The 13,973-nt window shown below is 44.8% G+C and overlaps 4 protein-coding genes across 4 annotated transcripts; 3 read left to right on the top strand and 1 right to left on the bottom strand.

Moving 5' to 3' along the window:
- The first annotated feature begins 1,014 nt into the window (after positions 1-1,014).
- LOC149098067 (contactin-associated protein 1-like) lies at positions 1,015-3,619 on the top strand. The gene is made up of 3 exons (XM_089277604.1): positions 1,015-1,379; positions 1,571-1,688; positions 2,070-3,619. The coding sequence occupies exons 1-3, from the start codon at positions 1,197-1,199 to the stop codon at positions 2,690-2,692; spliced, it is 924 nt and encodes a 307-aa protein (XP_089133730.1). The 5' UTR covers positions 1,015-1,196; the 3' UTR covers positions 2,693-3,619.
- Positions 3,620-6,542: 2,923 nt separating this feature from the next.
- On the top strand, positions 6,543-7,591 carry LOC149098066 (uncharacterized). The gene has a single exon (XM_089277605.1). It carries the CDS (start codon positions 6,770-6,772, stop codon positions 7,589-7,591), a length of 822 nt encoding a protein of 273 aa, XP_089133731.1. The 5' UTR covers positions 6,543-6,769.
- Positions 7,592-7,665: 74 nt separating this feature from the next.
- LOC149098065 (uncharacterized) lies at positions 7,666-8,231 on the top strand. Its single transcript, XM_089276636.1, has one exon. The coding sequence runs from the start codon at positions 7,680-7,682 to the stop codon at positions 8,229-8,231; it is 552 nt and encodes a 183-aa protein (XP_089132762.1). The 5' UTR covers positions 7,666-7,679.
- Positions 8,232-11,992: 3,761 nt separating this feature from the next.
- LOC149098064 (rho GTPase-activating protein 39-like) lies at positions 11,993-13,648 on the bottom strand. The gene is made up of 3 exons (XM_089277606.1): positions 13,301-13,648; positions 12,900-13,008; positions 11,993-12,526 (listed from the first exon to the last, which is right to left on the bottom strand). Exons 1-3 carry the CDS (start codon positions 13,531-13,533, stop codon positions 12,332-12,334), a joined length of 537 nt encoding a protein of 178 aa, XP_089133732.1. The 5' UTR covers positions 13,534-13,648; the 3' UTR covers positions 11,993-12,331.
- Between the last annotated feature and the right edge of the window lie 325 nt (positions 13,649-13,973).

Genomic DNA, 13,973 nt, shown 5'->3' with positions numbered 1-13,973 from the left:
CCCATCACTTTTCAAGTGGTCTGCATGTCACTAAAGTAAACTTACTCTGCTCTTAATATTTCACAATTCCTCTTGAAACTTATTAATTTTTTAAGAGATAATATTAGCACAGTAGCACGTTTAATTACCAGTGACCGTATAATTAGCTATCATTAACGTTGGCTGTTCTGGCTGAAGACACAAACTCAAGTAGATTACTCGTCTTTACATAAACGTCATACCAACAGTAAAGATGAGAATAATTTGCAAAATTATTAATGATTAATTATTAATTATTTTCGTAATTCCGCACGGACATATCAATTTACCTTGAATTCTACACATCATCGCCAAATAACAGACATCACTAGAACAGGAGAGATTCCATTTGTTTTGTTTTTTCTAGTTTATTACGGCAAAAGTGATGAACTTCTATTAAAAAAGAGGAGGAATTCATAAATTGTTAACGCTTTAACCAAGTATAAAGGAAATATGGGATGCATAAATCAATTGTTTTCGTTATTATAAGAACACTATTGAGCTCACAAACCATTACTGAGACCAAAAAAAAAGAAAAGAAAAGGAAAAAAAAAAAAAAAAAACAGAAGAAGAGAAAGGTCCAAAATTCACACGGACAAGATAAAATCGAAATGTGTCCAAAACACCCCAGGCAATAATAAGCTATATTCCTCTTGTTTTTGCTATCGACTTCGTTAATTTCTTATTTTCGGCCTTTCTCAGTAATGTGGTTGTTTCAAGGTTAGGTATGTAAGCTGCTTAGGGTGCAACAATATCCTTAATAAAAAAAGATGTTCTTTTCACGTTGAATATAAAGCGACACAATTCAGTTCTCAGGAATTTACATCGTACGAATAAGTAAAAAAAGCATAAGTTTTACTAAGGAAAATTAGCCCGACACTGAACCAGCCCCCTAATTAGACCGTGCAATCAATTATTCATTCATTCATCACAGCTGCCATATTCATATATATTTTAAATTAAAGGAGAGCTGTCTCACTTTTCAAAAAACACATTGTTGTCAGCAGCTCCGCACCATGATACTCTTGCCATTACTGTTGTTTCTGTCCTCCCAGCTAATGATGATGTACACTATGGAAAACAGTGCTCTTTATCGAAATCCAGCAGGCGACTTTTCCGCTGGCGATTTTAAGCCTAATCCTTTCCATTAACTAGGGGTAGAGAAAATAACATCGTACATGGTGGAAGATCAGTTTGATAGCACGTTCCTTTGTGTTTCTGAACCAAAGTGTTATTCGTTCAACATGGCGGCGTATCCTGACTCGAAAGGTCTTTATCTGTGTGAGTTGTTGGCCACTGACAAGTACAGAGAAACTAAAAAGTTTCACTCCAATGCTACCTTCCATCATTACAGCCCATGGGTAAGTGACAAACGTATTTATTTTACACTCTCTTCAGTTCGACTAAGACGTTTTACGCTAATGTTACCTTCCATCATAACAGCCCATGCGTACGATTTTTGTACCAGGCCTACGATTTGTCTGCTTTCTTATCAATACAGGGCCTGAAAAGTTGTATCATGACTAATGTTCTCTTTGTTTAATATTTTCAGTCTCCATGTGAAAGCGATCCTTGCAAGAACGGTGCCGAGTGTGTTCCTGAATATGAGTTGAATTCCTATCGCTGTCATTGTAAGCCAGGATTCTGTGGAACAAACTGTGAACATGGAGGTATAAGTTTACAAACATTTGTTTTTACTATTTTATTTTTATTATTTTAGTTTTCTTTGGGGGGTGGGGGAGGGGGAAAGCTTTCGGGTTACAGCTCAAAGGATGTAGCAACCTCAAACTATGTGTTTTTTTATCATCTTATAAGAGGTGAAAATGGCGCTTGTTAGAGAGAAGTCTGAAAAGAGAGGGAACTTAGTTGAGGAGAAGGGTATACAAGGAGTTAGGGGTAGGTTGCAGTGACCTGAAATGGGAAAAGGCGCAAAACGGTTAAAAATGCATTAACAAAAAATTAGTTTGCCCAAAGTCGACACAGTAAGCGGAACTTCTGAGCCAGCCGGTGAACACCGAACATAAATCGGACGTTTCAACATTTCTTTGCAGAAAATAAAAGCTGTAGCGAGATTAAGTTGCGCAATCCCAACGCTCTAAGTGGATCTTACGTCATCGATCCTGATGGAGAGGGTGGCGTGACACCTTTCATTGTTGACTGTGACATGACTAACAAGAACAACATTGGCGTGACAGTCATCAGTCACGACAGCCAAGACAGAACGCTGGTGCAAGAATGCTGGCCTGCGGGATGTTACAAGCGTGATATCCACTACATTGGGGCAAATCATCTCCAGCTGGGAAACCTAACGACCATATCCGCCCACTGCGAGCAGTTTATCAAGTACGAATGTCATGACTCAAGGCTCCTGCGGGACGGTTACATGTTTGGCTGGTGGGTTTCACGTGACGGAGATCAGATGACGTACTGGGGAGGAAGTAACTCCACTTATCCTTACAAGTGCGCATGCGGAGTAACTGGCACGTGCGCAAACATCGCATATGGATGCAACTGCGATGCGAATGATCGTGTGTGGCGCGAGGACAGCGGTCTGTTGACAAACAAATCCCACCTTCCCGTCATGCAGCTGAGGTTTGGAGACAATGGTTCGGGCGGCCAGAGAGGCTATCACACTCTGGGAAAATTGAGATGTTATGGAAGCACTAACAAATAAATCACAAGCTTTGACTGTTAAATTTATTAACCTATTATAGCATTGCATTTGATTGTCAGCTCACTGAGCAATCTGTAACTGTACGATCATTGATTTTCATGAAAGAGTTATTAAGAGCTGTAAGTAGTTTTCAATAGTTGTGATATTATATCATACGTAAAAACCAGTCAGTTTGTAGATCAAGTGGCCAACGTGACGGAGTTTAGTTTTTGGTCTTGTTTTAAAGGGACAATTTCATGGTTAAGCGTGTGAAGAAGCTATGGCGAGATGAGCACAAAGTTCCATTTTACTTCCTTGCTAACCACGCGCGAGAGGGCCAGCCATAAAAAGACCCTGTATTTTGAGCAAGTGTAATTACCGATATCCAACATTCACTGAAGATGCCGACGGATTTACACAGCAGATGTCGAATTAAATGTTGAGCTTTAAATTTAACCCAGGCCGAATGATCTATTCTGTATATTCTGGACACACGAACAAGATATCTACTCGCATCTGATTGGTTCATAAACAATGAAATTGAGTAGCGCACGGGAGTCGAAATATAATTCTTATGAGAAATATCACAAATGTTGTCGAGAAATTTTAAAACAAGACTTGAAATTTCCGCAAGGGTCTTTAGCACGCTTTTTAATCGTTTCGTAACAGTCAGAATCGAAGAGGCTAACTTTATAGCTTGCGTATAGTTTGAGTTGACAACTGCGATCTTATTTGCATGATACCCTTTTTAGCTTCGTTAGCTACAGCTTGTTACTTTTAATCTCGCTTAAATAAACGCTATTTATATCATTATGATTTTGCCTGTGACATCTTATAGACAAATTTTATAATTACCGCAAGGGAATATTAATCGCAGGTAAACTTAGATATTGCGTCTGTATCAATACTTTCAAACAGCTTTATTACACATTTTTATTATCTACCAAACTAGTTGATAGACCTGGATAGTCAGCGAAGGAGCTGTCCCTACTAACACTGAAGCTTCATTTCACTAGGTAGTTATAACCTCTGAGTAGAGATTACCATTGGCGGATCCAGACATTGAGCTAAAGGGGGAGAGCGGGGGGGGGAGAGTTTTTTTTTGCTTGCCTTGCCGGCTTCCTTCTGCGATTTTTCTCTTGTTTTTTTTACCCAAAACAAGGGGGGGGGCTGTTCCCCTAGATTCGCCACTGATTACGCAGGCCCATTTCAGTCCTCTCGCCATGTGAGCGTACGGTTTACCGTCATCGCACACTTGTCAGTAGTAGTAATGGGCGCTCATATGAGCGGTAACCAATCAGGAGCCGAGAAAGACAATAGGCTATTGTTTGGAGAACAATGGACGCTATTGTTTTCCACATCCAAGATGGCCGCCACAAATTTCAGCCAATCAGGAGCCGAATTAAGAACAATGGATGCTATTGTTTTCCAAATCCAAGATGGCCGCCACAAATTTCAGCCAATCAGGAGCCTAATTAAGAATTCAAGATGGCGGCGTCCACGAAAGTCAGCCATGTTGGAAAACAGCCCACCAGCCTCGACGGAGGACTGGGATCGGTCTCACCGATTTCCATGGCGACACAAATCACGCCAGGGTCACGCAAAAAATGTCATGCAACTTCAAAATCGATACTTACAGCGTCCTGTGGTCCTAAACGACAGAGGTCCATCCAACAAGCGGCCATGATGGAGACTGAGAGACTTGTGTCCGAGGCACTTATATACCTTTCTATTCGTTCCAAAGCATCCTGGGACGGTGACCTCATCGGGAACCAATCCTAGACTTGACCCACTCCTTCACAGTCGAAGGGGTAAAAATAGGGGTAAGGGGGTACTCCCCGTTCCAAAGCATCCTGGGCTGGTGACCGCATCGGGAACCAATCTTAGACTTGCCCCACTCCCTTCGCGGTCGAAGGGGTAAAAATTGGGGTGAGGGGGTACTCCCCGTTCCAAAGCATCGTGGGACGGTGACCTCATCGGGAACCAATCCTAGATTTGTCCCACTCCCTTCTCGGCCAAAGGGGTAAAATAGGGATAAGGGGGTACTCCCTCTTAGTCTGCTATTTAAAACCTTCACACGTTTTGAAAAGGACCAAAACAAAGTTTGTTGACTCACGAAAAAAAGTTTTGCACAAGAGATGTTTGCAACAGGAGTTACAATACTCAGATAAGTGCGGACATTGCAAAACCTCAAATCCTCGGGGAATGAAGATGAGGCACAACTTTCACCTTGGGAGGAGGTGGTACGAGAGAGGATTACCAACGCAACCAATGCCATCAATAGGTATCGGCGAGGGGGACGGCCTTATCATATTCACAATCGTAATATTGTTTCGTGGAGGACCTTGCCGTACCATGCGAATCTTTCCATCTGGTTTGAATTTTATACAAGACTCACCATCTTCGTGCAGCAAAGGGGAAACGCTACCCTGTACATCCATGCCTATGTCAACTTGCCGTGGATGACCATTACTCAATCAATAAGACAGACGGTGTATGAAATGTTCAGTAGAAACATCCCAACGGAAGTAATGCTCTGCGTACGCGAAGTAAAGTTTAGGTTATTGTTCCTGTCGTGGCTGCACTACGACGCTGAGGATGAAGTGATTATCAACAGATTAACTCTTCAGTCATCTTTTTCACCCCCCATTTACCCTGAAGACACAGCTTGGGTGTAACGTGTAACTTTTATTGTAACTCAAAAAACTCGTAAAACAAAACAAAGACAAAAACAAAGAGCCTGAGTCTTTATAACGTTTATTGAATAATGATAATAAAAATAATAACATGAGCTCCGAAAGAGAATTGGTTACAATTTTTAACTCCTTAACTCTTGACCATCGGTATTCCACAAAGTGTTGGGAACTAAACTCGTTTCCAGTTTCACAGACTCTTGGTCCCTGGCCCCAAAACGCACGACATTCTGCCCTAGTTTTCTTTGCTTTTGGTCATGAAGTCTTTGCCTGATCCGTTCCTTATTCTTGGCCTAGTAACTTCTCCAATACTCGTTGATCCGTTCCCTGTTGTTTTTACAGTATTGTCTTCGATAATTTCTGATTTGCTCCTTGTTCTGTTGACAATAGGCTCTCTGGCTGCTGGCGAGTCGTTCCTTGATGTTTTCATACTATCTTTTACGACACCACCACCACCTCATCCACTACCCCCACATTTACCACCACCACCACCACCTACACCACCACCACATTTACCACCACCACCACCACCACCACCACATCCACCACCACATTCACCACCACCGCCACCACCACATTTACCACCACCACCACATTCACTACCACCGCCACATTCACCACCACCACCACATGCACCATCACAACCACCATATTCACCACCACCACCTCCTATATCACCACCACGTGTACCACCACCGCCGCATCCACCACATTCATCACCACAGCCACATCCACCACCTACACCATCACCACCACAACCTACACCACCACCACATTTACCACCACCACCAAATTTCCCACCACATCCCCCTCCACCGTCACCACCACCACATTCACCACCACCACTGCCACATCCACCACATTTACCACCACCACCACCACATGCATCCACCACATTCACCACCACCACTGCCACATCCACCACCTACACCACCACCACTGCATCCACCACCACCACCACCTACACCACCACCACACTTACCACCACCACCGCATTTACCACCGCCACCATCACCACCACATTTACCACCGCCAACACCACCGCATCCACCACCGCATCCACCACCACCACCACCACCACCACCTACACCACCACCACATTTACCACCGCCACCAAAACCACATTCACCACCACCGCCACCACCGCCGCCACCACCACCACCACATTTTACCACCACAGCCACATCCATTACCTACACCACCACCACCGCATCCACCACCACCACATTCACCACATTCACCACCACCACCACATCCATTACCTGCACCACCACCACATTCACCATCACCACCACCACCACCACCGCCACCGCCTCCACCACACTCGTCAACTCGATCATTAATCATGTATAAAACTAAGGCATTAACTGCCTCAATTCATTTTGAGTCAAACTAGCAAGGAGTCATGTCCCTTTATTGTCGATATTGTCATAGACTATTCTCCCGCGCAGACAGTAGAATTCGTCACGAAAAACATAGTTGTCAAAGCAGTGGACCAGAAAAGACACGAGATGTCCCAAATATCACATTTCCTACCGAAAAGCACCATGGGATCCCTGGTAGAATAGAAATGGGAGAAGCGTTTCGGTTCAAGACACCCTCCAGTATTTTGATCGTGGGCCCTTCTGGTTGTGGCAAGACTTGTTTTACCGAATCGTTACTCTTGGATCACTTGGAAGAATTGTTTGTAAACCCTCCCACTACGATTTATTATTGCTACGGGGCATGGCAAGACGGATTTAGAGACATGCAAGACGCTGGTGTGCAATTTCACGAAGGGATTCCAGAGTCAGACCATCTCAAGTCATGGTTTCCGAAGGGTGGATTACTCGTACTGGACGATCTGATGGCAGAGGGAGGTGAGGACAAAGCGTTGCTAGACTTATTCACCAAACACTCTCATCATCAAAATATCACCGTGTTGTACTTTTGCCAAGACATGTTTCCACCAGGGAAATACGCCAAGAGTATTTCCAGGAACGCCCACTACATCGTAGCCTTCAAAAATCCGAGAGATCAATTAGGGATGAAGAATTTACTGCTTCAAGCTTTTCCCACTTGCTGGCAAGACATGATGGACGCGTATCAAAAAGTGACCGAACGACCGTTTGGGTACACGGTCCTGGTTTTACATCCCGCCAGTGATGACAGGAAACGCGTGTTTAGTCACCTCATGACGCACGAAGGATACCCACGCTGGCATCGAAGAAAGACAGAGGATGTCTGATCATTGCCCAAAATGGTATATTAAACATCAGTTTAATCGACTCGGTTCATTTGAAGTACGTTGTCTTGGGTGAAGGTCGACGAGAATCATGGATGATCGTTCAAAAGATATTTTTGGCCCCGTGGAAGATAACAATGGTGAGAACGTTCACGAGGAAGAAGAGGTGGATGAAGAGGAGCCTGAAGAGGAACAGGAAGAAGATGAAGATAGTAGCAGCTCCGAAGAGGAAGAAGAAGCGGGCGACGATGAACCAGATCCGTGGAGTCCGCTACGTCAAAACGTCGGGGAAGACGTCAAAGAAACCTACCTGAAGGAAGTCCAGCAGTTCCTGGATAAGGGAAAATCCCAAAACTTTGCCGAAAATGCTGTTTTCAACGTCCTATTACCTGTAAGTAGAAGAAGGCTACGAAGGACTTACTTAGAGCGTCTAAAATGGACTCACCGTATCAAACACGACGCAATACACCGTAAAGTCATGAAGACTCTTCGACGCTTTATTGAGGAAGACGACATGGATTTTGACGAAGCGGCCGAGTCGGCAGTGGCAAAACGAAAATTCCTGCTAAACAGACTAATGCAGAAGAAGTTACTCCCCGACGATGATGACGATGAGGAAGTAGACGAAGAGGTTAAGACCTGAATTAGCCATGTGACTCTTATAAGAGTGTGTGATTCCAGGGTTTTAGTCATTATTTGTAAGACGCCACACATGCAAGATGAATTGCTCCAATCAACTGTCAGGGAATGACCAGAGGGTTGTCTGTAAAAAGGCCTACCACAAAAAATATTATGCCAAGAACAAACAGCGAATCCTGGCCCAACAAAAGAGATATCGTGCAGAGAACGTCGGGATTCTCAAAACCCGTCGTAAAAGATAGTATGAAAACATCAAGGAACGACTCGCCAGCAGCCAGAGAGCCTATTGTCAACAGAACAAGGAGCACATCAGAAATTATCGAAGACAATACTGTAAAAACAACAGGGAACGGATCAACGAGTATTGGAGAAGTTACTAGGCCAAGAATAAGGAACGGATCAGGCAAAGACTTCATGACCAAAAGCAAAGAAAACTAGGACAGAATGTCGTGCGTTTTGGGGCCAGGGACCAAGAGTCTGTGAAACTGGAAACGAGTTTAGTTCCCAACACTTTGTGGAATACCGATGGTCAAGAGTTAAGGAGTTAAAAATTGTAACCAATTCTCTTTCGGAGCTCATGTTATTATTTTTATTATCATTATTCAATTGGTGGAGGCGGTGGCGGTGGTGGTGGTGGTGGTGATGGTGAATGTGGTGGTGGTGCAGGTAATGGATGTGGTGGTGGTGGTGAATGTGGTGAATGTGGTGGTGGTGGATGCGGTGGTGGTGGTGTAGGTAATGGATGTGGCTGTGGTGGTAAAATGTGGTGGTGGTGGTGGCGGCGGTGGTGGCGGTGGTGGTGAATGTGGTTTTGGTGGCGGTGGTAAATGTGGTGGTGGTGTAGGTGGTGGTGGTGGTGGTGGTGGTGGATGCGGTGGTGGATGCGGTGGTGTTGGCGGTGGTAAATGTGGTGGTGATGGTGGCGGTGGTAAATGCGGTGGTGGTGGTAAGTGTGGTGGTGGTGTAGGTGGTGGTGGTGGTGGATGCAGTGGTGGTGGTGTAGGTGGTGGATGTGGCAGTGGTGGTGGTGAATGTGGTGGATGCATGTGGTGGTGGTGGTGGTAAATGTGGTGGATGTGGCAGTGGTGGTGGTGAATGTGGTGGTGGTGACGGTGGAGGGGGATGTGGTGGGAAATTTGGTGGTGGTGGTAAATGTGGTGGTGGTGTAGGTTGTGGTGGTGATGGTGTAGGTGGTGGATGTGGCTGTGGTGATGAATGTGGTGGATGCGGCGGTGGTGGTACACGTGGTGGTGATATAGGAGGTGGTGGTGGTGAATATGGTGGTTGTGATGGTGCATGTGGTGGTGGTGGTGAATGTGGCGGTGGTAGTGAATGTGGTGGTGGTGGTAAATGTGGTGGTGGCGGTGGTGGTGAATGTGGTGGTGGATGTGGTGGTGGTGGTGGTGGTGGTGGTAAATGTGGTGGTGGTGTAGGTGGTGGTGGTGGTGGTAAATGTGGGGGTAGTGGATGAGGTGGTGGTGGTGTCGTAAAAGATAGTATGAAAACATCAAGGAACGACTCGCCAGCAGCCAGAGAGCCTATTGTCAACAGAACAAGGAGCAAATCAGAAATTATCGAAGACAATACTGTAAAAACAACAGGGAACGGATCAACGAGTATTGGAGAAGTTACTAGGCCAAGAATAAGGAACGGATCAGGCAAAGACTTCATGACCAAAAGCAAAGAAAACTAGGGCAGAATGTCGTGCGTTTTGGGGCCAGGGACCAAGAGTCTGTGAAACTGGAAACGAGTTTAGTTCCCAACACTTTGTGGAATACCGATGGTCAAGAGTTAAGGAGTTAAAAATTGTAACCAATTCTCTTTCGGAGCTCATGTTATTATTTTTATTATCATTATTCAATAAACGTTATAAAGACTCAGGCTCTTTGTTTTTGTCTTTGTTTTGTTTTACGAGTTTTTTGAGTTACAATAAAAGTTACACGTTACACCCAAGCTGTGTCTTCAGGGTAAATGGGGGGTGAAAAAGATGACTGAAGAGTTAATCTGTTGATAATCACTTCATCCTCAGCGTCGTAGTGCAGCCACGACAGGAACAATAACCTAAACTTTACTTCGCGTACGCAGAGCATTACTTCCGTTGGGATGTTTCTACTGAACATTTCATACACCGTCTGTCTTATTGATTGAGTAATGGTCATCCACGGCAAGTTGACGTAGGCATGGATGTACAGGGTAGCGTTTCCCCTTTGCTGCACGAAGATGGTGAGTCTTGTATAAAATTCAAACCAGATGGAAAGATTCGCATGGTACGGCAAGGTCCTCCACGAAACAATATTACGATTGTGAATATGATAAGGCCGTCCCCCTCGCCGATACCTATTGATGGCATTGGTTGCGTTGGTAATCCTCTCTCGTACCACCTCCTCCCAAGGTGAAAGTTGTGCCTCATCTTCATTCCCCGAGGATTTGAGGTTTTGCAATGTCCGCACTTATCTGAGTATTGTAACTCCTGTTGCAAACATCTCTTGTGCAAAACTTTTTTTCGTGAGTCAACAAACTTTGTTTTGGTCCTTTTCAAAACGTGTGAAGGTTTTAAATAGCAGACTAAGAGGGAGTACCCCCTTATCCCTATTTTACCCCTTTGGCCGAGAAGGGAGTGGGACAAATCTAGGATTGGTTCCCGATGAGGTCACCGTCCCACGATGCTTTGGAACGGGGAGTACCCCCTCACCCCAATTTTTACCCCTTCGACCGCGAAGGGAGTGGGGCAAGTCTAAGATTGGTTCCCGATGCGGTCACCAGCCCAGGATGCTTTGGAACGGGGAGTACCCCCTTACCCCTATTTTTACCCCTTCGACTGTGAAGGAGTGGGTCAAGTCTAGGATTGGTTCCCGATGAGGTCACCGTCCCAGGATGCTTTGGAACGAATAGAAAGGTATATAAGTGCCTCGGACACAAGTCTCTCAGTCTCCATCATGGCCGCTTGTTGGATGGACCTCTGTCGTTTAGGACCACAGGACGCTGTAAGTATCGATTTTGAAGTTGCATGACATTTTTTGCGTGACCCTGGCGTGATTTGTGTCGCCATGGAAATCGGTGAGACCGATCCCAGTCCTCCGTCGAGGCTGGTGGGCTGTTTTCCAACATGGCTGACTTTCGTGGACGCCGCCATCTTGAATTCTTAATTAGGCTCCTGATTGGCTGAAATTTGTGGCGGCCATCTTGGATTTGGAAAACAATAGCATCCATTGTTCTTAATTCGGCTCCTGATTGGCTGAAATTTGTGGCGGCCATCTTGGATGTGGAAAACAATAGCGTCCATTGTTCTCCAAACAATAGCCTATTGTCTCTCTCGGCTCCTGATTGGTTACCGCACATATGAGCGTCCATTACTACTGTCAGTATAGATGGCTTAAAGCTCGGTTGACATGAAGAGTTTGAGTTATTGGCCTGGCCCGCAATAGTTGACCAGTACAAATGCAAAGAGAACTATAACATTTGGCTTGGCAGTGTTTTTTTTTGTGCAAACAGTTTTTATTATTTTTAGCGGAGAACCGAAATGATTTTTTTTTTTTGCAATTGCCTACTAAGTTGGTCAACTAAGTCGATCAACTAAGCTTAGACTTTTGTCAGAATTTCGAAATCAGTCGTAACCTGCGAAGGGAAGGAGGGGGAAGGAGAAAAGAAAACACACTCCTTTCCCGTTCGCCGCCGGAAAAAAGAACGTCTAATCGCAGGCTAAATCAGTTCGCGCATACTGAGCAAAGACACCCTGTAAACTCCCTTATCAACCAGCCACCACAATTTCTACAACATCTGGAGCTTTATTCATATGTACAATGTTTCGTTCACCTTTTATCGCAGGCTTTTCTGCTATTGCCCCACCCCTTTCCCGAACAACAACAGGAACCTCACAAACGTCACGATAAAACCGTCTCGACGCACCGAAAGGAATGCAAAGTTGGTGTCAATAATGTTCCGTACTTGCTTGCATTCGATCCGGCAGAAGGAAGTAACTTCGCTTAACCAGGCTGAAAATAGAGGTTACTCCTCTCTCACTGAATTGAAATCGTTCTTTTCAGAATTACGGTTCGTTCTTGTCGTTACTGTTGTTGTTGAAGTGGTCGCTAACACGTTTGTTTGTCAGCGAACGCCTTCCATAAACGATGTATCCAGGCTTCGTAACAGAGTTCTCATAAAAGTCATTTCTCTCCGCGTGTTCTCAAAGATTTCCTTAGGATCATCTGAGGGACAGCGAAGGCAATTGGGCGCCCACACCATCGACAAGTTATTCACATCCATTTTTGTCACAGCGCACATGTCGGGAAGGGAAAATATCTGCAAACAACAAAAACGATAAACGTTGAACGATAAACGTTACAAAAAAAACTGAACTAAAATTATGTAAGATGGCGCTATCTTGCCCTTAACGTCCACATAATCACATGAAACAGAGTTCTGTCTGGGCGCGCGAAAATCTTTCCGCGCTGAAGACACGCCCGAGAACCTCCGAAAAATCCCATACTGATGACGTAGCTCTACAGTGCCCTCTGACTGATCGATAAAAGCGTGCGAAAATTCAAAACCGAAAAACAGCCAATCACAGACACTGCTCGGAACCCTGCAGGGTGACGTCAACAGCACAGAATTTTTCGTGTCTAGTCTCAGACGTGAGCTGAGCGCGTGAAGTTCACACAAGCGATATCCATACCTGTAAAAACCTAATAAGATACGAAAGTACAAATCTGTTGACTTCAGGAAGAGCCATCGCAAGTGCCACGGCAACTGTAGGATCGTCACAGTTGTTGACACATTTTTCGGTAGGAAAGAGTCAAGGAAAAAAGGCTTTGTACAGGCACTAAATTAAAAGAATACATTTCTGCCGTTGCGCAGCAATAGTATCCTAAGACATATAAATGGACTTTACTCCAGAGTTTGAAAATAATACGGGCCGTAAACTGTCCCTATATTTTGTGTGTTCTCTTGATCTTCCATGGGGGAGTAGTTGAATGATAATTAAGAATTATACTGTGGGCCCGAAGAACGCCTCCTTCTTGATCTAGCCATCTATAATCTCCCGGAGTCTTTTTTTTTTTTCTTTCAAAAGGATATTAGTATTGTTCCGGTATGAGAGGTTCGTGAAGTTCCCTGAACCAAAGCTTGAGTAGTGATGCTGGTACATGGGGGTCCGTGATACCCGTGGGAACTTCCCATCTGTCCAATTTGACCTTTTGAGAGTTCACTTCGTCGATATCCCCGGGGACCCTGGAATAAACAGAAAAAAGTGAATAAAGGAAAATGAATTCTTGTGTTGGTTTATTCAAAACTAAATACACGAAGCGCATCTGCTTAATGGACAAAAATTAACGCAAATTCGAGATCCACTGCGAGATTAACCCAGTTATTAAACGACTGATCAGTACGATCTGGCTTCCAATTCAGTGCCTTTCACCGCTAGCTAGGAAGTACGTTGTCAGGAACGATCACTGAAGGAAGGATAGTATGGACTTGCGTACGGTGATGATAAATGCCTAGCCTGCAGTGCAGGCGTCTTATTGGGGCGAGTTAGCGTTACAACCTTGCGACCGCCTTTTTAGACCGCCATGTTAGACCGCCATGTTAGACGGTGGGGATGGGGGAGGGGAAAAATGAGAAGACGCCTGCCCGAAAAGCCCGTTAAAATGCGAAACACCTCCTGATTAGTTGCGCTTCACTGCATTTCCGGAAATGAGCGGGTAACCAATCAAAATGAGGTTTTCTCGACACAGGAAGTCTCATAAGGGTA

This window comes from Orbicella faveolata, unplaced genomic scaffold (genome assembly GCF_042242905.1).
Source record: "Orbicella faveolata isolate gen_17 unplaced genomic scaffold, um_ofav_v1 contig_46, whole genome shotgun sequence".
NCBI lineage: Eukaryota > Metazoa > Cnidaria > Anthozoa > Scleractinia > Merulinidae > Orbicella > Orbicella faveolata.
The sequence above is the reverse complement of the archived record's forward strand: the minus strand, read 5'-3'. Positions and strand labels throughout refer to the sequence as shown.